Raw genomic sequence first — 24,388 nt, forward strand, 5'->3', positions numbered from 1 at the left:
ACATAACTGGCTGGGAGTGGGTATATGAGATAGACTAGTAAAAAATATACATGGATAAAGAGAAGCTTGCTTTGGAGAATAAACTCTTGTGGACCAAATACTCTTCTGGTTTTAATGAGCTGAACGCTCTTGAACTGTTATTTACATGAGCAGAACAGTTTCAGCTTTTAGTTTAAAAACTGCAAAGCTCAAATTAAATTAAGAAGGGCTGTTTGACCAGTAAATTTAAATTATATTTGCTCAATCAAGTGACTAATAAGAAGCTCTCTAGTTTTCAATGGTCTTTATTTTACTATAGATTGTAAGAATGCTTACTGAACGTAGATTGTCCACATCAATTCAGTTTATGCAAATAGACATGAATTGAACTATCATTTAGGCAAATATATGTAACAGTGTGACTCCAATCCTAGGCTATGTCTGAACTGCATTTGGCATGAGAGCGCAAGAAAGCAAGAGAGCGCTTTGCATCACCCCTGATCCTAGGGTTAGCTGGGATCAGGCCAATGACTTGTGAAAGCCACTTGTCATAAGGATCCAGCAGTTGGGGATTGCCAGCACACAAGAATGCCATGGCTATACTGTTTCCTCCATTCCAGACCCAATCCCTAGTTGGGAAGTAGGATGTGTAGTAGCATGGGAGCAACTAAAGCAGCTCTAAGACATGCCAGGACACTTCCAATGGCAGGACTATGGAGGCATTATGGAGCTTTACATCACCAGAGACCTACAAAGTTGCATAGCAGGATATGTCCTTACAATAAGAAAAATAAAGAGAGGCTGATTATCACATGGGTACTATAAAAAAAAAAAAAGTATGAACATAAATTACTGCTCTACCAATGTTCAAGGAAGTTAAAGAATTAAAGGACAAGTAAATAGAAAATTAAATTTCTATCAACTGACAAATTTGTATAACTTATTCTAGTTCTGAAATGGAGCTTGAACTTTTTCTTTTAATAGATGCTTTAAAATGTAGTATTTTTTTCATACAGTAGTCAATAAATACCTGTACAGTATAAGTTTTAACAGCATTTTTTTTGTTTGGGATACTAATCTTCAGGTTTTCAGTCTGCCAAAGTTCAGAAAGAAGTTGTTTGTCAGAAAAGAAAACATTTTCAAGTTTCAAACGGTAGAACTTTTATACTGGAAAATGTCTCTTCCATTGTTACATTTTCTTATAATCGGATGTTTTTAGTTAAATTGGGAGGCCTTTCTTAACTCTCCATTTACTATAGATATTCCAGATTAAGATGGAATTAGGCAAATACTTAGAAGCAGTCAACTTTTTGGGCAATGCACTGATATGTGAGATATAACAACTGTCACATCATATCTATAAATGTTTTAAAATATGTATTGAAGTATGATCTACCGCTTACCCTACTAATAGGTTGAAATTAGGTCATAAAATTAACAGAGATCTCATTTTAATTTTCTTCTAGATTTTATGTTCAAGGTATGAAAAAATGAAACAGATTAAATACTCTCTCAAAGTCTTATCAGATATGGCAGGGCAACTTAGATTTAGAACATTACGGAAAGAGCAGACGCAGTTTCATATCCTGGCTATTGAAAGTAGCATTTTAGATCAAAGCTGTACATCAGATGTGATCCCCAAAAATATGACTAAGGCCAAGTTCTGGTAAGCAGTGAACAACTGATGGAACAGGACTCGGTAATGCAAAGTGAACCGAGGAATGGAATTACTCATCCCTAAACTAGAGTAGATGCTGCAAACACTGTATGGGGATGGAAGCAGAGACAATCCTGCCCAACCCATATAAAGGATTAATCATGAAGGGAATAGAAGAATGGAAAGGAAGAAGCAGAATTCAGGGTGACAGCCTTCCTAACAAAAGGAAGATGTTTAGTGTAGGCCTGGAAGACAGTGACTACCAGAGGCCTGAGAATTGTAGCCTGTCCAAAAAAGAGAGAGAGCAGCAAGTCTTCTCTGAGGAGTAATCTGTAGACTAAGCTTCCTGGTTTTCTGACTCAGGATTTCCCTGATGCAGGGGTGCTGGAACAATTCGTATAGTAGAGGTGCTGAGAGCCATTGAACCAAACTGTAAACCCCTGTATATGATAACCACTTCAAGACAGGGGATGTGGTAGCACCCCCAGCACCTATGCCCTGATGTAAGGGAAAGCTTGGAGATCAGCTCTGCATGGATTTTTCTCTTTTGAGTTGAACTCAAACTCTTTGAAAGTCCAGTGAATTGAAGAGATTCCCTAGGCCTTCCTGAGGGAAATGAAAGGCCTAAGAATAGCCTGGTAGTTATATTATGCCCTGATTTTCAAAGGTGCTCAGCAGCTCCCATTAAAGTCAATGGGAGGTGCAGGTATGCAGCATCTTTGAAAACTGGGCCACTTAATCCTAATTAGTTCTGACAAGTTAAGAATCAGTACAGTATGGGAGAAATGTAAAATTATTATGTAGTTACTGTTATCTGTTCAAACATGCTACTAGTCCTAACAGACATTAACCACCTGTTTCCTAAGAAGAGAAAAAGGCATTCACCCGTGTTCATTGCAAGGCTATACTAAGCTACTGATTACCAAATCTATGCTGCCTCAACTCTGAGTAAGTGTAGTGGATATATTTATTCATCCACTGACTAGAGCGATGAATGCTTTTGTCATCCACTTGTATAGGACATGTAATATTACCATACCACACTTGAAAATGAAATGAAGATTTACATAAACAAAGCTGTGAACACATGGGAAAAATTTTCATGCATTAAACTGTGAAGTTAAATTATGATCATAGGGAAACGTTTTTATAAATCCACTGACGATGAAGTATCCACAGTACTGATAGAATTGCTCTGACCCCACGCTAATGGTGAAACTGCTGCTTTTGCCTCATAACATAGATGCACAACAACAGCAACTCTAAGTTAACCGAACCTAAAGTGATAGCGTACAAGTCTATCCATCATCGTTGTGGGAAGAAGTCTGAAGAAAGATCTTACAAGCTCAGAACGTAGGGCTTAATCATGCATCTTTTAATGCCCTAATGTACTAACCCGGAAGCCAGTAAACTTGAAAGAACAAACAAACAGGAGGGCCAAAATTTTTAGAAGTGGTCACTTATTCTGGGTGCTTCCATTTTTGGATGCTCAGTTTGAGACACTTGGCCTGACTTTCAGCAGTACTGGGCACTTGCGGTTTGCCTTGACATCAGTTGGAATTAGGGTACTCAATACTCAGGAAAAAAATCAAACCCCAAGGGTATGTCTAAACTGCAGCTGGATGGTATGATTTCCAGCATGGATGGACAGACTCACTCTAACTCTGCTTGAGCTAGCACGCTAAAAATAGTTGTTGAGCAAATGATACGAAAGACATTCACATCTCCAGAACAGGGTCAAATAGAACACACTTCAGAAGTCATCTAATACACGGGAAATGACTGCCCAGGAAGGAGTACTGCGGAAATGGATCTGGGGGTCAGAGTGGATCATAAGCTAAATATGAGTCAACAGTGTAACGCTGTTGCAAAAAACAAAAACAAAACCAAACCATCATTCTGGGATGTATTAGCAGGAGTATTGTAAGCAAGACACAAGAAGTAATTCTTCCGCTCTAATCCGTGCTGATTAGGCCTCACCTGGAGTATTGTGTCCGGTTCTGGGCACCACATTTCAGGAAAGATGTGGACAAATTGGAGAAAATCCACCGAAGAGCAACAAAAATTATTAAAGGTCTAGAAAACATGACTATGAGGGAAGATTGAAAAGATTGGGTTTGTTTAGTCTGGAAAAGAGAAGACAGGGGACGTAACTGTTTTCAAGTACAGTAACTCCTCACTTGAAGTCGTCCCGGTTAACGTTGTTATGTTGCTGATTAATTAGGGAACATGCTCGTTTAAAGTTGCGCAATGCTCCCTTATAACGTTATTTGGCAGCCGCCTGCTTTGTCCACTACTTGCAGAAAGAGCAGCCCATTAGAGCTAGCTGGTGGGGGCTTGGAACCAGGGTGGACCGGCAGCTCCCCACTCCCCTAAGTTCCCTGTGCAGCAGCCGCCCAGCAGGCTATCAATTGTCAGCTGTCCCTTCCCCACTGCCATGTGCTGCTCCTGCCCTCTGCTTTGGAGTCGCTCCCGGGAGCCTCCTGCTTGCAGTGTGGGGAGAAGGATGGGGGCTAATGTCAGGGTGTCCCCCTCCCCCCGGCTTACCCCATCTCCATAGAGAAGGGGGGACACATGACAGGCCTCAGGATGGAGGGAGCTTGCTGGCAGCAGCTACTGTCTCAACTTGCTGATCTACTCAAAAAGGCAATGTACTTAAAGGGGCAATGAGCATCTCACAAACACACACACAGGGTGTGTGATTCTGTCTGCCATACTGTCTCCCCTCCCTTCATTCGTGCTGCCTGGTAGAGTGTGAGGCTACATTAACAACTGGTTGACCCTTAAGGGCTTAGCTGAGTGATAGTTAATCATTTAGCAGTAACGGATTCCTTGGGAAATATCCCACCCTCTTCCACCCTCTGACTTCACCATCTCAACCAAGCTTCACAATCATCATTGCTGTGTACAGTATTAAATTGTTTAAAACTTGTGTGCACATATGTGTGTATATATATACACACACACACGTCTTTTGTCTGGTGAAAAAAATTTCCCTGGAACCTACCTCCCGCCCCTCATTTACATAAATTCTTACGGGGAAATTGGATTCGCTTAACATCATTTCGCTTAAAGTTGCATTTTTCAGGAACATAACTACAACGTTAAGCGAGGAGTTATTGTACATAAAAGGTTGTTACAAGGAGGAGGGAGAAAAATTGTTCTTAACCTCCGAGGATAGGACAAGAAGCAATGGGCGTAAATTGCAGCAAGGGTGGTTTAAGTTGGACATTAGGAAAAACTTCCTGTCAGGTTCGTTAGGCACCGGAATAAATTGCCTAGGGAGGTTGTAGAATCTCCATCATTGGGGATTTTTAAGAGCAGGTTGGACAAACACCTTTCAGTGATGGTCTAGATAATACTTAGTCCTACCTTGAGTGCAGGGGACTGGACTAGATGACCTCTCAAGGTCCCTTCCAGATCTATGATTCTGTGTCTTCCAATGTATGTCATTATGAGATGTATGAATAGGAGGGTGGTATGTAAGAAACAAGAGGTAATTGTTCCACTCTAGTCAGAACTGGTGACGCCTCAGCTGGAGTAGTGTGTCCAGTTTTGGCCACCATATTTTAAGAAAAACGTAAACAAATTGGAAGAAGCTCAGAGAACAAAAATGAGATTTAGAAAACAACTTTTGAGGAAAGGTTGAAAGAATTGGGCATGTTTAGTCTAGAGAAGAGAAGACAGGGAGAGGACATAAGTCTTCAAATATGTAAAAGGTTACAAAAAGGATTGTGCACAATTGTTCTCCACGTCCACTGAGGGTAGGACAAGAAGTAATCAGCTGAATTTGCAACAAGGGAGATTTAAGTTAGATATTAGGAAAAGTTTTCTTACTATAAGGATAGTTGAGTACTGGAACAGGTTACCTACGGACTGGGAGATTGTGGAATCCCTGGATGTGGAAGTTTAAGAACAGCTTAGACAAATTCCAGTCAGGGATGGTCTAGGTTTACTTGGTCCTGCCTCAGAGAGGGGGATGGACTAGATGACCTCAATTTCTGTTCTAGCCATACATTTCTGTGACTCAAGAAAGATGTCCAAACACAACCATGATGAGATGGGATGGTTGGGATGACGATGAGCTGGGATGATTTAATTGGGGATTGGTCCTGCTTTGAGCAGGGGGTTGGACTAGATGACCTCCTGAGGTCCCTTCCAACCCTGATATTCTATGATACAGTATTAACCTGTATGCACAGGAAATCTGTGCATAACAGCAACACTTTTATATTTAGCATCAAGGCCAAACTAGAATTTTAAAAGCACCATTATGTTTACAATACATTGTCAAGCAACTATTCCATTGCTGTACTTATGCAATAGAGAGTCAGACAGGCATTTTGTATGAAGAAGGGTGGCTTGTGTTTAAAGCACTAGAATGGGACTCAGAAGAGCAGGGTCAATTCCCAGCTGTATCGCAGACTTTGGAGGCGGGGGGGGGGGGGGGTGTCTTGGGCAAGTCACTAAATCTCAGTGTGCCTTGGTTCTCCACCTGTAAAGTGAGGATAACAATACTTGCTGTATCTGTCATGTCTATTAAGATTGTAAGCTCTTCAGGGCAGGGACAGTCGCTTACTGTGTATATGTGCAGCCCAACAATAATGGTGCCCCAATTTGGTCAGGGTCTTTCGGCACTATTGTAATACAAATATTAATATTAGAAAGTAAAAATAAATTCATGTGTGAGTTTTAGAAGTATGACAAGTTGACTAGCTGGTACACAAACTTCTTAACAGTTGGCTGTAGCTTTACAATTCCTACTGGATGCCCACTATATTTGCGGTAAAGAAACTGAATGTTCATGACCACCAGGCTAACAAAGTCAGCAGACTAAACAGTCCTTTAAACTTGATTTTCTTGCATAATAGTGAGGTTGTTGTGAATTAAACTCATGAGCACTGGCTAGCAAAGCACTTTTTACTGTGTGTATTTCTCTCTTTCGCTATGGACTCCAAGCATGGCTCCATAATTACGACTGGGATGAACTCTGCACTTAAAGAAGGGATTCAGCGTCTGTGTTATGTATTGGAAAATACAGCAAATCATCCTGCAAACTGCAGCACTTGCTCTCCAGGTTCAGAATGTATTTTTTGAGAATTTACAAGTAAATCTGTTAATTCTGTAAAACAAATATCCAGAATTTTTTATATTAAGTGGGCTCATCTGTTTGGCAAAAGCATCGTTATACCCCCTTTGTTCTTTAACATACACCACACACACTTAAGCTTCCTCATTTTAGATTACTTATGTCTTGTCTGAAGGACATTCAACAACAACCTGCATATTTTCCCTCTTAAACCATCATGATCTCTCTAGGAAAAAAAAACAACACCCACTTATTTTGGGCCACTCAATTGCTAGTTAAGAAGATGCTTTTCCAAGAATATTTCCTGTGCAGCATTCTTACTTCATACTGGTTTGTCACTGTCCATTAAAAATCTAATAAGCGTTAGTCCTGTTTATCCCTTGTTCTCCTTTCTTCTGCAATTTCTTATCTGAAGTTCTTGCCCCTCTTGTTTTAACACCTCAAAGAGGTTAGCAGTATCTCTGTTTTCACCCAATACATCACTACAACTTTCTAAAATGTGTTGATGGTTAATATTACCCTACTCAATCCTTAATGTTCTGAAAGTTGATCGTGAACTGGCTTTAAATGCTGAAGCCTTCATTTGCCAAAGGACTTGTCAAGACCTTCTCTCTCTCTCTCTCTCTCTCTGTCGGTTCCTACTTCATCTAGCTCCTTATTCTTTAATCTTGCCTGCTTTCATTCTATTCAGTCTGATTCTAGACCTCATTTTCTTCCCATTTTAACAGCTCATTGCTGTATAATGGAGTATTTCATCTCTCATCTCTAGAGCCCGGCAAATCTGCAGATATCCACTTTATATCCACAGACCGTATTTGCAGATCTCAGATCGAACGCAGATACAAATTTTGAATCCATGAAGGGCTCTACTCATCTCTTTGCATGTATTACATCCACTAGGCTTTGTTTCTTGATCTGTTTAGCTTTTCATCCTTCAAGCTGCTTTGGTGGTATTAAATTCTATTGGCTAATTTAAACTGTCCAGCTAATCCTGACAAGGGGATCAGATGTTTCAAAAATCCACTATACAAAAAGACTCACATGAGAAGCTAAATAAGCATTTTTAAATAACCATTTTTCTTAAACACATTACTTGATCTGCAATATTCTCGTTTATTGAAGTTATGCATAGACTAACAAGAGCTATAGCAATTGCAGCAGGAATCCTACTAATAGCATGCTTTGTGTGTTGCAGGAGACTCTTTTTACATTTCTGATAGCACTGAACTTTCAGGTTTTCAGTGATATTCCTATCATTTACAGCTGCTAAACTTACAGAATAAAAATCTGGAGCAAATAACCAATGACATTTAAAATTCAGAAAAGCCAGGAAGTCAAGTAATCTGGCCCTGCATTGACTTCTCTAAATTCTAGACAAGTTGCAAAAAGACAGCCTGAGCATACAGTTCTCTCCAGGGAGCAAAAAGATCAATACATTTGGCTCTTCCAGTACCTCTTCCCAAAAGGACTCCCGCCAATCTGCTCCATCTCAAACACCCTTTTTGAGGCTCACACTGGAAGGGAATTTCCTGTCTATACATAGGTTGCTGGACCATAGTCTGAAAGTTTTGGTTTATTTTGACCAGGTTTTAGCTCCCCCCCCCACACCTCCAAGAGACACTACTGCAGTAAGACTAATATGTGCTATTGAATAAATTTAGCCCCTTTTTGATTATAGAATAGTTTTTTGAAACAATCCTGATTTCTATAAATATATTAATTATTCATTCACTAAATCATTTCATATAATTTTCAGTTTACTAGTTTATTACTTACTGCTTACTTTGAGTATTTAGTCTTTGTTTTTGTCATATTAGTCACATGATATTGTTTACTTTCCATTGCCTGGATACTTCAAATTTCTTTTTTAACAGGAGAGTGACAAATTATGAATAACACATTTTCAGATGCATAATCAACTTTGCTAAGATTCATGAAACATTTGATATTCAGATATTTTCATAAATGACCAGGATTCATCTGAATATCCACAAATAACAAATAATGACCAATTCTGTGTTTTTATTCTCAAAATATTACTGGGTCTGTTTTTATTATTCAACCAGTTCTGCCAAATATCTTGCCTACATCTATGTCAAAATAAGTGAGACACTAGAATAGGTATGTTTTAAAAAGGCAAATGTATACTTCACGTCTGATCTGGTTGTAACTGGATATTTCATCACATTATTCAGAAGTACCAAAAAAGAGAATGTGAAGGAGGCCTAAAATACTGTTAGTAAGTTATCCAACCATACCTAAAGCAATAGAAAAATGTTCTGTCATCATTTCCATAAATAATAATGTTATCAAAGAGGTTAACATAACTATCTAATAAGTGCATATTATAGTGAGTGTCTTATCAAATCATCTAGATGGGGTTATGCTAGGAACGTCTTGGATACTGGCCGACAAATTTGGGTTAAGAGAGAAAACACACATGATCCTCCACTATCTTGCATCATGTATAGCCATCCACACCTGTACAAAGTTGTGGGCATAAAACACTACTAAATCAAAATGGTAGTGTTTCACTCCTACTTTGTACACATGCTGTTCTGGCCTCCAATTACTGTGGAAGAATTCAGATACTTGATACTAAATATAATACTGTGGTCACAATTGGAATAACAAGCCTTATTGTATGGTAATGTTTTCCCCCTGTGAATGCCCATATGTATGGGGCTGTAGGTGGTTCATTGGGTGTATGTTGGAAATCTGTATAGTATTACTCTATAGTTTACTGTAGCTGGGTTATGTAATTTTTCTCTCATTCTGTTCTGGTAGAGGGAAAATGGAAAGCAAATATTAAATTTACATTAACTCTTAGTCTTTAAGTTATGAGACATCTTGAAATCATCAATTAATAGAAGCCAGTGGCATCATGTGATGCTTTGACATGATGAAACTATGAAAGAAACCAGCAGAAAGAATATTCTATCATTGCAGATTATTTTTATGTTGTATAAAACTTAGATACATTATATCAAGGCAGCTCTTCAATTTTTTTTCAATTTGACATGCTTATACCGTTAAATTCAATTCCTGCCTGTTTCTTCTCTTGACATCTGATTTTCTACTTGCTCTTGCTGCTGATAGAAAAAGCAACTCTCAGAAGAAAGTAAGAGGACAAAGGAGACACACTCCTATCTATTGTGAGGTAGAGCTTCAGCTGGTATAAACTGTCATAGCTGCATTGAAATCAATGAATCTGACATTTTAACAGGGAAGAGCCTCAACTGGATCTTTGAAATACCTGGGTCCCTTTTCTTATAAATTTTTAATCCCTTAAAGACCAGGAAAACAATGCAATTTCATGAAAGATCTCCAAGAGTCATCAGTGGAGTTACAGCCGGTGTGGAAATCTCATCTTTTTGCTGAAGGACAATGGGGAAACATATATTCCCTTGATTGCTCTGATTTTTCCCTACATTCTGGTATTCTAGCCTTTTTTTTTCTGCTCTTCCTCTCTCCTGCCTCCTTTCCTCCTTTTTATCCCCTCAGTTATCTTCACTCTCCTTATCTTCATTCCATTCCTTTGTTCTCTTTCCCCTATTTCCCCCTCTTTCAGCATTTTGATATATTTGTGCCAATACAGGAAAAATACATGGAGTACAGAAAATAGACTTTGGGAGTAGGTTACACTCATTTGCTCTCTTTTGTTACTGTTTTTCATAAAATCTCTCAAAGTGCCTGAAAAAGGAGGTATGTTTCTATAGAGCACATGCTAAGTAAATTCAGAAACACTGGAACTATAATTTTTCAGGGAATAATCAAGGAGATAAGGTCAATTTCCACATTTAGGGGCCATATTTTAAAGGTATTTTGTAGGGCTGTCAAGCGATTAAAAAAAGTAAACAATCGCACTGTTAAATAGTATTCTGTTATTGTTTATTTAAATGTTTTCAACATTTTCAAATATATTGATTTCAATTACAACACAGAATACAAAGTGTACAGTGCTCACTTTATATTTTTTGTTTACAAGTATTTGCACTGTAAAAAATAGTATTTTTAAATTCACCTAACACAAGTACTGTAGTGCAATCTTATTATTATAAAAGTTGAATTTACAAATGTAGAATTCTGTACAAAAAAAGTGCATTCAAAAATAAAAATGTAAAATTTTAAGAGACTGCAAGTCCACTCAGTCCTACTTCTTATTCAGCCAGTTGCTCAAACAAGTTTGTTTACATTTGCAGGAGATAAAGCTGCCTGCTTCTTGTTTACAACGTCACCTGAAAGTGAGAACAGGCGTTCTCACGGCACAGTTGTAGTCGGCATCGCAAGATATTTATGTGCCAGATGTGCTGAATATTCACATGTCCTTTCATGCTTCAACCACCATTCGAGAATACATGCGTCCATGCTGATGACTGTTTCTGCTCAATAACAATCCAAAGCAGAGCGGATCGATGCATGTTCATTTTCATCATCTGAGTCAGGTACCACCAGCAGAAGGTTGATTTTATTTTTTGGTGGTTCGGGTTGTGTAGTTTCCACATCGGAGTTTTGCTCTTTTAAGACTTCTGAAAGCATGCTCCACACCTCATCCCTTTCAGATTTTGGAAGGCACTTCAGACTCTTAAACCTTATGTCTAGTGCTGTAGCTATCTTTAGAAATCTCACATTGGTACCTCCTTTGCGTTTTGTCAAATCTGCAGCAAAAAAGTGTTCTTAAAACAAACAACATGTGCTAGGTCAACATCCAAGACCTCTATAACATGAAATATATGGCAGAATGTGGGTAAAACAGAGCAGGGAACATACAATTCTCCCCCAAGGAGATCAGTCACAGATTTAATTAACGTATTTTTTTTAACGAGTGTCATCAGCATGGAGGCATGTTCTCTGGAATAGTGGCCGAAGCATGAAGGAGCCTACGAATGTTTAGCATATCTGGCACGTAAATATCTTGTAATGCCAGCTACAAAAGTGTCATGTGAATGCCTGTTCTCACTTTCTGGTGACACTGTAAATAAGGGCAGCATTATCTCCTGTAAATGTAAACTTTTTTCTCTTAGCGATTGGCTGAACAAGAGGACTGAGTGGACGTGTAGGCTCTGAAGTTTTACATTGTTTTGTTTGTGAATGCGGTTATGTAACCAACAAAAAAAACCAAACCCCTACATCTGCGAGTTGCACTTTCACGACAAAGATTGCACTACGATACTTGTATGAGGTGAATTGAAAAATATTTCTTTTATCATTTTTACAGTGCAAATATTTATCAAAAATAATACACATGGATTTCAATTACAACACAGAATACAATATATATGAAAATGCAGAAAAACATCCAAAATATATAATAAACTTCAATTGGTATTCTGTTGTTTAACAGCATGATTAAAATCAATGTTTTTAATCGTGATCAATTTTTTTGAGTTAATCGTGTGAGTTAATTGCGATTAATCAACAACCCCATTATTTAGGAACTTAATTCCCACTGATTGAGTCAGATACTTAAACATGTCCTTAAAAATCTGGTCCTAGGTCACTAAAATGAATCCAATTCATTGAAGCTATCATTGTGGTGGCTATTCTGTGGACAATATTAATTGGGGCCCTCTGTACAGTTCCTGCTGAACAAGTGATGTTCTAATGAAAACTATGACATTTTTGGCATTCTCAGCACAGAGGCCAAGGACTAAATGGGGATGGAGACTAAACTACCCTCAGAGGTAGTCCCTCAAAGTCAGAATTGAGGCACAAAGATTGAAAAGAGTAGAAAATCTTGCTCTCCCATTTCCTATTCTGTACCAATTCCATTGATAGACAGAGGAGTTAGGTCTCCAGGAGTGTTAATCTGGCATCTCTGGCAAGCTCTGCATTGACAAAAGAATTAAGTTGCTGTCTAATGCATGTTCACAAAGAAGAGTAGAAAAGAGGTTCCACTTTCTCAGAAATCAGCAGTCATGGTATTCCAAAATAAATTAACCATAGTTCAAGAAAAAATGAATTAATTGTTCCAGAAACAGCTATACAAAGACCTCTAAACATAGTCCTCCACCTAGAAAACACTGCTGAATAAAGCACAAGCCCTGCACATATCCAGTCACAGGACTATAAAAGGAGAAAATTATAGTGTAAGAAATTAATAAACTTTGCCAGCAGTATCAGCAGCAGTTACACAGACCTCCCAGCCTGGTCTTGAAACCTCCTAGCCATTCAAAGATTGGAGCAGTTGCAGGGAATAAAATAAAGCAAAGAGCACAGCTCCCCTTCCTCTGGTAAAAGCAGAGTTAGAGAGCACCCTCTTTTTCCCCAGTTGAGGTGGTGAGAGCTTCAGCCACTGAGCAGCTGAATACAAATGTTTGTCAGCTAGATGCAAATAAAACAAACTTGAAAGAGATAAACCTGGTATGTTAAGTTTCAGAGTAACAGCCGTGTTAGTCTGTATTCGCAAAAAGAAAAAGGAGTACTTGTGGCACCTTAGAGACTAACCCGTTGCCAACTGTGCCCACATATCTATTCAGGGGACACCATCACAGGGCCTAATAACATCAGCCTCACTATCAGAGGCTCGTTCACCTGCACATCTACCAAAGTGATATATGTCATCATGTGCCAGCAATGCCCCTCTGCCATGTACATTGGTCAAACTGGACAGTCTCTACATAAAAGAATAAATGGACACAAATCAGATGTCAAGAATTATAACATTCATAAACCAGTCGGAGAACACTTCAATCTCTCTGGTCACACGATTACAGACATGAAAGTTGCGATATTACAACAGAAAAACTTCAAATTCAGACTCCAGCGACAGACTGCTGAATTGGAATTCATTTGCAAATTGGATACAATTAACTTAGGCTTGAATAGAGACTGGGAGTGGCTAAGTCATTATGCAAGGTAACCTATTTCCCCTTGTTTTCCTAACCCCCCGCCCCCAAGACGTTCTTGTTAAACCCTGGATTTGTGCTGGAAATGGCCCACCTTGATCATCATACACATTGTAAGGAGAGTGATCACTTTACATAAGCTATTAAACAGCAGGAGAGTGGGGTGGGGGGAGAGAAAACCTTTTGTAGTGATAAACACCCATTTTTTCATGATTTGTGTGTATAAAAACAAACATCTTCTGTATTTTCCACAGTATGCATCCGATGAAGTGAGCTGTAGCTCACGAAAGCTTATGCTCAAATAAATTGGTTAGTCTCTAAGGTGCCACAAGTACTCCTTTTCTTTCTGGTATGTTAACTGTCACTGTACTATAGCTGGTAAACGTTCTGCTTATTATGCACTGAAATCACCATCTCTCTCTCTCTCTCTCTCTCACTCACACACACACAGAGAAGTCATTTAAAAAAAAAAAAAGTCAGTGGAACACCAGAGGCCAGTATGCAGCTGTCACAAGATTACTGCTGGCTGGTGGGCAGCATGGTGCACATGACGACATAATTGAGTACAAAAAAGTCTTCCATATTATCCTCTCCTCCTTCTCTGCTCAAAGGGTCTCTCACTACTGGTCACACGGTCGCTCATGGAGCATACTTATGGCAGCAAATATTATTCATTCTAAGAAGAACGGAAGAATGGCCTTGTGTTTAAAGCACTGAGCTAGGACTAGAGAAATTTGGGTTTGATTCCTTGCTCTACCACAGACCTTGGGCAAGTTCCAGTCTCTGTGCCTCAGGTCCCCATCTGTAACATGGAAAAAAATAATACTTCCTTTGCCTGTCTAATCTATTTAGATGATAAGCTCTTTACACATAGTAAGAGTCAGTCTCTGGCCCATTTACAGCACCTAGCACAGGGGTAGGCAACCTACGGCACGCGTGCCCAGGAGAGCTGATTTTCAGTAGCACTCACACTGCCTGGGTCCTGGCCACTGGCCTGGGGGCTCTGCATTTTAATTTAATTTTAAATGAAGCTTCTTAAACATTTTTAAAACCTTATTTACTTTACATACAACAATAGTTTAGTTATATATTATACTTATAGAAAGAGACCTTCTAAAAACATTAAAATGTATTACTGGCACGCAAAACCTTAAATTAGAGTGAATAAATGAAGACTCAGCACACCACTTTTGAAAGGTTGCCGACCCCGGCCTAGCACAATGAGACTCCTATCTCAAGTAAGGTTGGTAGGTGCTACAGTAATGCAAATAAAAAGTGCCTCCTGTTGCACAGAAAATTAGCCTATTGGTAATTATAACATTGGTTGTGCTAAACCTGCTCATAGTTCATAATGGATGGTGGGAGCTGCCCTGACCTGATGTTCATCTCTAAAGACGATACAGGCACAGCGATAACTGCGTCACAGATGGCCCTTGACAATTTTCCAAACTGCCAGCACAGACCAGTACTAATCCCTAGTGACATTCAAATCCCAGTTCTCTACTCAAAACTGGCACTGCACTGGAACTTCAAAAAGCAGACCACACACTACAACTGTGGAAAATACAATCTGCCACATTCCCCCAATGCTGAAAACTTTTGACCATTTTACTGAGCTCCTAATCACCACTACAAAGGATAACATCCCCTAGGGACACAGGCCATTGTATGGACTGCAGAGAACCAAGAGCTCCTGCACAAATATGATGACTGTAGAGACCCAGAAATTGGACAAGCCCTCCTGGCATCACTGTTGGAAATGGTGGCTTGAATGTGTAGAAGGTCTAAACTTCAGACGCTCAAGACAATGCACCTGGAACCTGCTAAAACACCGGGGGCCTACAAATCCTGCACATGCCACTAGGCCACACATGAAAGTTAATGGCATCATTGCTAAACATCTGTAGACCTCAAAAATAGCCAATGGATAATCAATATCACAGACAAGCCTGGCATCAACTCCTGCAGGTGACATCCACATGCACTCCATCATCCCCATGGTCTGGACCATTCACAAGTAAAGAGATTGATGCAACCATTGCAGTCACAAAACTGGGAAAAGACTGCATCGATCCCAAGTTCTCATATATTCTGGGTCCACTGCCATTGAACTGGATGATGCAGCTTTTCACCAGCATCCTGAAGAAAATCCCTGTGTGTAGAGAGAAGCCAAGCTCATTGCACACCTAAGGCCTGGAAAACCTGCAGATGACCCTTCTAGTTATAGGCAAATCTCCCTCTTGAGCACAACCTATAAAAAGATGGAGATTATGATTCCGAACCAACTCAGTCCTGCTGTGGAAGCCAGCCAACCCAAGGAGGAAGCTAGTTTCCAACTGCATAGAAGTTGCTCTGACCAGGTCCTGGCCTTCACTACAAACATCTAGGCCAGACTCCACTGAAACTTACGATTGGTACTGCTTTCATTGATAGGTCAGTGACATATGACCCAGTCTTAAAGGATGGACTGCTACTGAAACTGGCCAAAATTCTCCAATGCATGCGGATTCTCCAGCGGCTGAATCCCATGCTTAGCAGCCGAAGGATGTACATATATCTCAGAGATCAAACCAGCAAGCCACACACTTTGAGTAATGGGCTACCGCAAGACTCTGTACTCGCTCCCACACTTTTCATTGTCTGCACAAGAGATATGCCTGAAGTGACAGTGCAGAAGTTTGCGTATGCTGATGATTTGGCGCTCACAAACGAGGCCCATAGTTTTAAAGAACTTGAAGTAACCCTTACATCTGACCTTAAGATCATGGTGGAGTGCTTGCAAAAATGGAAGTTGAGACCAAATTCAAGCAAATCATTAGTCTCTTCTTTCCTCCTTGACAACAGAATTGCACAAACACTCTAATTGTTACGTTTTGCAGTGAAACTGTGCAGTATGCCCAAAGTCAACATATCTCAGTGTCATTCTTGACTGCACACTGATCACCTCAAGAAGAGTAGCCTCCAAAGTGAAGACTTGCATCAACATTATCCAAAAGTTAGGAGGAACAAGCTGGGGATCAACTGCCCCACTACTACAAACATCAGCCTTTACTGGTGTACTCAATTGCACAGTACTGTGCACTGGTGTGGACAAGAAGCTGCCATACCCAACTTATGGACAGGTATTTGAATTAGACCATGTGAATCTTCACAGAAACTATAAAATCAGCACCGCTTCTGTGGCTTTCTGTATTAGCAAGCATCAAACCTCCAGCTATCTATCAAGATATAGGCACAGCATGAGAACTTAAACATGCCAAAGACTACCTGAGCTTTCCATCTGGCAGGTTATGGACAACATATCCCAACAATTCCTGAAATTTCTAAAATCTCTATGGACCACATACAACCACTTCATGTCTCTGGATCCGGCCAGGCAATGGCAAAGTGCCTAGAACTCATCCACCATTCCAAACAAGCACATTATTACTGACCCATCCAGCTGCCCTCCTGGTTTCAACCTGCCATGCAGACTCTGGAACACACTGAACTGCATCCAAACAAACCATGGAAGACCCAGCTAGTTGACGCACATGTGGAAAATCAAAGACCCCCCTTTGTGTGACTGCGGTGAGAACACCCACACCGTCGAACACATCATAATGCAGTGCTGCAAATATGGATTCAAAGGTGAAATGGATGTTATCCCCAGCACCACAGAGGAGACCTTGAAATGGCTTATGGACTTAAAACTGCATCTCTAGAATGTTGCTCTGCAGATGCCATATGCGTGCGAGACAGATCAATGGTGGGCAACTTAGATAAAGCAAGTGACTTTATAAAGTACATATCCTTCTTGAGCTGTAGTACAATAGCATTGCTGACTAGCTTTTAACACAAGTATCTTGAAAATAACCTTTTGCCATCTGTGTGGCTGCAGGCTCTCCAGAATTGTTGATCTCTGAGGCACTAAACAAGTCCAAAGTCCAAGACCTCCAAACGGTTCCAAAAGGACTTTTCACCACATCCACTGACACTGTTGAACTGCTTCTCTTTCCCATGCTGTTGCTACCATCAAAGGACATCAGGAATACTGGTGTGTGACCCTCTCTTTGACATACCTTTTGTAGGACAAGGAGGAGCTTTCATAGAAGACTTCAGTCTGACCTACCACATAAGAATCAAGAGGCATTTACTTCTATCCTATTCCACCGACTCCCACTCCCCAATCCCTTCCAGCACCACCATGTCCACACACAGTGAGCCTCCATAACAGCACCATTGCCTGAGGATTCTCTTTCTGCAGTGCTCTGGCAGGGAGCCAGCGCACTTTCCTTCTCCCTGTAGCCCACAGTGGAACCAGCATTTCTTCTTTCCCTCAGACTCTCTGTCTTTCAATTTGGGCCTGTATACCTCCCAGATAATTAATTTTAAAAGACAGCACTGCGTGCAGAAATACAAGGATGCAAGCTCCCTTTGAATGAAGGGCCTGGCCCTAGAAACCTTTACTCATACAAGTAATCCTTTCTCAAGTAGTCTCACAGAAGTAAGTGGGGCTATTCACATGAGTAAAAACTACTTGTGTGCATACAATAAGGACTGGGCCTTTGAATGGGGGGCGGATTATTTTACACACACACCCGAGACTGGGGGCAGAATATTTATTTCAGTATATAACCTTTTCATAACTCATTCAATTTTAAGCAACAGACAAAATCAAGTGCCTTAATTTTCCAACAGATTGAACATAATGTGTCTACAAACCAAAAAGGAGGAGTTGACCACAAGAACAGCTTTTGATAGTAAGTACAAAAGGTCATTGTATATATCAGAAGAAAATAAGGCAGGCTCTCCAAAACAGGTTCTGCTTTCTTGTTATCCCAGCAGCTAGTCTCAAGTTAAATACTGTAATCATGCCAGTCATTAGTTACTGCTCAGCCTCCTGTCTCCAGCCCGGAAATTAGTCTGCTAGGAGCCCAGATAGCTGAACAAGCAGTCACGTTTTATCATATAACTGAGTCTGGGAGGCCAATCTGAAGGAAAGCTACATGTGTTATATATTAGGGGGAAAATACCTAATTTAAAAGGCCTTAATTTACAGAACAATAAAAACTATGCATTTGAAAATACAGTAATGTAAAAAGTAAATAAGACAAAGTCTTTTAAAACTCTAATGTGATTTACAAGGGAAGTTCATCTAAACTTTAACTATAACATTTTAGTTTAAAAATTAAGGACTCTTGCTAAAAAGCTTGTTTCAGAAGCAAACTACAGAGTTTTGTTTTGTTTGTTTTACTGTGAACTATTATTAAGGTGCCTACTACCACCACTGTACATAAGAATCAGGCCTTTTTCATCTTATTTTATTACTAAAGGAAAAAATGTAAATTGCAAATTGCCATTGAAAAGAACAGACATGCATTATATTTTACAGAGTTCTGTGTATGCTAGCTTACAGAAACCACATGAGATTAATGTTTCTCATAATTTTAAAATGGCCAAAATATACGTTGGGGATATTATTTTTAATGAGCAATACTGTTGCTCATGACTTCATCCTTATTTATTTATTTTACAGGAATAGATGATTCAATATTCATATTTCATGGAAAACCTTTCTGAAAGACAGCAAGCACATCTACCATTAACACAGGCTGAAATTCACCTTTTCCATACGGTCCTCAAGTACCACTTAAGTTCTCCAATACCCCCTAAATAACGGTGGCTCAGACTGAGCAGACAACAGGGAGAGCTAGATGCCTCTTGCATGCTACAGAGGTGGGCTCATTGCCAATGCCAGATTTATCAGCCTGAAGGTGAGCATGGAGGGTGAGCTGAGTATGTGCCCACTGCATCTGTATACATCATGGTCAGAAACACCCATACAAAGGGGCACTAGGAGAATGAACTGCTATCCCAGACCATAGGCTAGAATACTGGCCACACAGTGGTTGCACTACTGCCATGCAATCTGCTCACTGAGTTGGGGGTTGGATTCTGTCCACTCCCACCAATCCCTACTGTACCCAGGCTCTGGGCACAGTTTGATGAATTTCACCCATAATGAGAAGACTTACAAATTCTAAATATCTTCCAAGTATTTTTAAAGTTGTGCCTGAAAACGTTCTCTCCCCTTTCCTCAGGAAGTGTTTCTTCCCACACCCCCCAGTTTAATTTTACTAATATAAAGTACATTAATCCATAGACATACATTGTTTAAAATAAACCTTGAGATCGATACACAATTGTTTTTTCCATCTTTAATTATTTCAGAAACATCTACCAGGATTGCTTTAAACCACAGATCAAAAATATGCTACCACACCTATAAGGTATATTGCCTTTTCACATAAGGATATTATATTACTGAGTAAGCATGCATTTAGACTGAGCAATTAATGTCAGATTAGGATCACACAGTCAGACCTTTGTTGATATTAAATGAGCAAAGGAAAGTGTGTAATAGTATGATACTGGTTCTGCTTTCAGCATCAGGCTAGAAGAAAGTCTTCATGACTTCCAGAATATATAACAATATTGCAAAATTCTGCTCAGAGTTCCTTCCATTGATTTAAATGGAGTTGCTTTGTACTTTCAGCAGTGTAACAGAATGCAGAATTTGGACAGAATTACTATGGTTGAAATTTTTAATTAAGCTAATTCTCTTGCTGGTCAGTTATTTACTGCAGGCTAAACCTCAGGTGACAATGCCATCCCTATCTGGCATGCCACTCTCTGTTCCTGTACACTCAGGCTAAGACTTTGAAAGCCACCTAAAAGATTTGGATGTCTAAACTTTATCCATCCAAATCCCGCAGGTGGCTTTGAAAATCTGAATCTAAAGTTTAATGAATTGTCAGAAAGCAGATTCTGGAACTGACATCTAAAACTCAACAAAAACCGTAAATACATAAGCTGGAGCATCTTCCTCTCATAGAATCTATACAAAAAAATCCAAAACCATCTTCACAGCCAGATTTTGGCCCATTTACTCCATGAAGGGTCCCACGGAAGTTAATGGGACTATTTTCCGAGTAAGGATAGCAGAATCTGGTCCTCAGAACGTCTTAGTCTGATCTCACACTGGTGAGAATCAGGAGCAATTCCTCTGAAGGCATTGGCATTTTACTGAAACCAGCATAAGAAAGATCAGAATCAAGGCTATTACATTCAAGAGAAACCAAACAACAACATTCACACACAAACACCCCTCCCCCCCAAATGCAACAAAAACAATGTTTTATTATTCAGATAACAGCTTCATGTCCCTTGGGTATAACCTGAACCATTAGATTTGTATATGAGTTTTCTCCACTCTGAACTAAAGCTGAGATGCTCAGCTCCCTTAGGCTCCTTTGAAAATCCAATATAAATGAAGTGCACACATTTTACCCAATGAAGAGGATTTCCACATATTTGTACATATATCAATATAATTCCCAACAGACTGCTGCTTCATATTACTTTCCACATTAATTAGTCTAAAGCAAAAATATACCAGAATTAGGTCTGGAGTTCACAGTCCCCATGGGATTTACTGGATAAGTAATGTATTATAATACCAAACACTAATCTAATAGTGGTAACTCTTAAAATCTGATATTCAGATTGACAGCAACAGGCAATTAGACACAAAGAGCCAAATTCATCACTTATGTCACTCTGCTGCTTGTGGCAAAGTATTGTAACCTCTAGTAATTTGCCTTTCAGTGGGTATATAAAACAAGTCAGGAATAGCAGGAATCAGGGCTTGCTCTATATTACTCCCCTTGTGTCAGTTTCTTTTCCTGCTACACTTCTACCCATTTAGCATGTAAGTTACACATGCAGTGTGTCTCAAATAAGTGTAAGATATATAAAAGTGGTAAAATACTGTGTTTTCTAATCACATTTGAACACTATATATATACACACTGAAGCTGAAACAAATAATTCCCTGGAAGTTGTTCCTCCTTATACCAGGTCTGAATTTAACCCAGTATGAACCTCAAATTTAAGAAGTCTATTTTCCCCATCAATGCATGTACATCTCCCTTGCGCAAATGGACCTAAGCACTTGCCTCTACAGGAGAGCAAACTCCTAAATTTAGGTGTTTAAAACAACATAGGATGATCAAAGATTCTTGAGGCACAATGCCGCTACTTTATAAAGGGCAATCCTATTGAGTATTTTAATGAGGGGGTAGGATAATGCATTCTAGCCATTAGCTTTTCACATCTCTGTTGCTCTCTTCTTCATTATGCTTTTTGATGAGAAAAGTTATTTGCAAACACACTGAAAATAAACTGGGCCAGAGAAAGACAAAGAACATTATTTTTGCCAAGCAAACCAGCATCAACTTAAATTAATGCTGACAGGATAACATTAAAGGATGTACAATTCTAGTGATTATTTTGAAAAGCAGTCTTCAAGAACATGTTAAATTAGAAAGTATGTTGAGTGACATTTCACTTTTAGCTCAATTTAGTATTAGTGTTCTTTTTGTTTGCCTGACAGATCAGAAGTATTTGGCAGGGATATTTGACATTGTTCATTTGAAGGCCTTGTGGTTTAAAAATAAAGAGAATATTCCTAGCTGTTATCTGCAACGTAAACTGAAGTATAACATATTTTGAGAGGGAAATATATTGTAAACCTGTTAACTGATCGACTGATTCCCGTTATTCTAAATTTTTATATATGGAACTATTGTCTTTCAAGATTAACATGACAATTATAGTTCAAATTCAACCAAAAACAATTTTATGTTTAGTACTAAATACTTTCAGCATCGTTGCGAGTGACATGGCTAGGACTGACGTTTCTGTCCTTGTAATAAATAAGCTGATGGCTTCTTCAGTAATAATAGTAAAATGATAAAATTACTAAATTAGGTCTTAATTCAGAAAAGCACCTAAAGATGTGCTTTCCTGGATAGATATGCTTTCTAGAATCATGGCCTTAGACAGTTATTATAATTTATCCATTTTTTCTTATTTTAAATGTTTCTTTAAGGCATCTCACATCAGCATAAATAGCTCTATATATTTCCTTTAAACAAACAATTACTGTATGGAAAACTGGGCCAAATTCTGCTCAGTAACAATTCTATGGTTCCAGTTCAATCAACAGATCTGACCCAGCGCACTCAGGGTAACTGACAGTAGCGTTTGGCCCACTGTCTATTGAATTTACATAAAAGATAATGAGATATCTATAAGAACACAGCTTTTCCTCAATCACAACAAAAGCATTGTAATTTTCCGCTTGCCAACCAGATATGCAACAGTCACAAAGGAAAGAAAAATATTTTGAACAAAAGGCTTATTATAAACTTGCTTTCAAATTTGTTTATTCCTTTCTCTCCTTATTTTTCTTACCTCTTTCGCACTGAGGGCCAGTAAATCCATACACGCATGCACAGCGATTGGGTCCAATACAACGTCCTCCATTCTGGCAACCATTTTCACAGACAGCTGTGTTTGAAAAAAGTTGAAATTCTGATGTAATATTAATAGTATATCTTTGTAATCTATTTAAAATAAATTAACAAATAAATATACCTCATTGGTATTAGTACAGAACAGCAGATAGTCAAGGCTCAAAGACAGTTTTCAGTCAAATCTGCTCAAAAACTTTAGACTAAAACTTTTCATACTTACTATAAAGCTAAGGGAGATGTTTTATTCATTCAGAACTCAAACTATTAGCTATACAAAGATCAAATTGGGTTTACCCATTAATCCCAAATAAGAATTTATAATTAGGATTAGTTTCGCAAGTTTTTTTAAAAAGTAAAATTCTTTAAAATATTGATCAAATCTGAAAAGTGCCATTGTAAAAATAGCATCATAGGGGGTCCATGTTTATTAGAGATGGTAGGAAATCTTTGATGAAAATCAAATTTCAATGAAAACAAAATTATTTTTGACCTTTTTATTGATTTCTGATGAGCTCTAATGTTAAAGTTCTTCCAATTTACAGTCCTCAATTTACAAGTAAAAATTATTTTCTAACTGCCCTACAAACTCAATCTGGACCTGAAATCCATGTTGGGTTCTTTTCTTCTTACATGTCGTCCCTAGTAATAAAGATTTTGCAGGCCAAATTCCACCCTTGTTTGCACCTGTTTAAATGTGCTTAATTTTAAGCACATGCTAAAATGGGGATGGAATTAAGTAGCTACTTAAAATTAAGCACAGGCTTAAGTGCTTTGCTGAATAATGGGCCTGGCTGTGCAGCACTAACAGGCACAAATAGTAGTAAGAATTTATTTCTGCCATAAAATTAGTAGACAACTTGAAAACACATAAGAATCTCAGTTGTTCAATGAAAAGATGCCACTTTTACATATTTTGGTTTTAGAGTAGAACCATATTTTAATGCTTGGAACTCTGTCTTTAGTTCAACTCCTGGGCAGCATGGGAAGAGCATGGGAGGTGTGTGGGCAAAGGTGGCTTAAAGTCGACTTTGGGTTTCCCTGCTTCTGAGCCTGATAAATAAAGTTTATTCTCAGGCAAGACTTAAAGCAGCCTGAAAGCTGTTGTAAATTCCACTGGTTGCTAATGGTTCCCAGGAGCCCTTCTGGCAGTCGGGGATTGCTAGAGCACAAGTGTCTTCCTGAGCCATCCCGTTTCCCCAGCAACACTCCTGTACAGGCAACTGAGGGGAGGCAAAGAGGTGGAGTACAAACCGCTACTGCACTTCCACAGCACTACAGGATCCCTTTACATAAGCCGAGGCCTCAAGTGGCTGGACCAATCAAAGCAGTTTTACTGCACCACAGAATCATGGTGTACCATTTGTTAGACACCAATATAAAGTTAGAAAGGGAATCCTTCCCAATTAAGCTAATTGCATAACCTCTATATATTCAGTCTTCATATATTTAAAAA

The 24,388-nt window shown here is 39.0% G+C and overlaps 1 protein-coding gene across 1 annotated transcript in view; it reads right to left on the reverse strand.

Moving 5' to 3' along the window:
- FBN2 (fibrillin 2) overlaps window positions 1–24,388 on the reverse strand; it is a 242,827-nt gene that overhangs the window by 208,841 nt on the left and 9,598 nt on the right. The window contains exon 5 of the mRNA XM_037901659.2: window positions 22,874–22,969. Within this exon, the coding sequence (XP_037757587.1) occupies window positions 22,874–22,969 (96 nt within the window). The remainder of the gene's footprint in view (window positions 1–22,873; window positions 22,970–24,388) is intronic.

Source organism: Chelonia mydas, chromosome 5, assembly GCF_015237465.2.
Source record: "Chelonia mydas isolate rCheMyd1 chromosome 5, rCheMyd1.pri.v2, whole genome shotgun sequence".
NCBI lineage: Eukaryota > Metazoa > Chordata > Testudines > Cheloniidae > Chelonia > Chelonia mydas.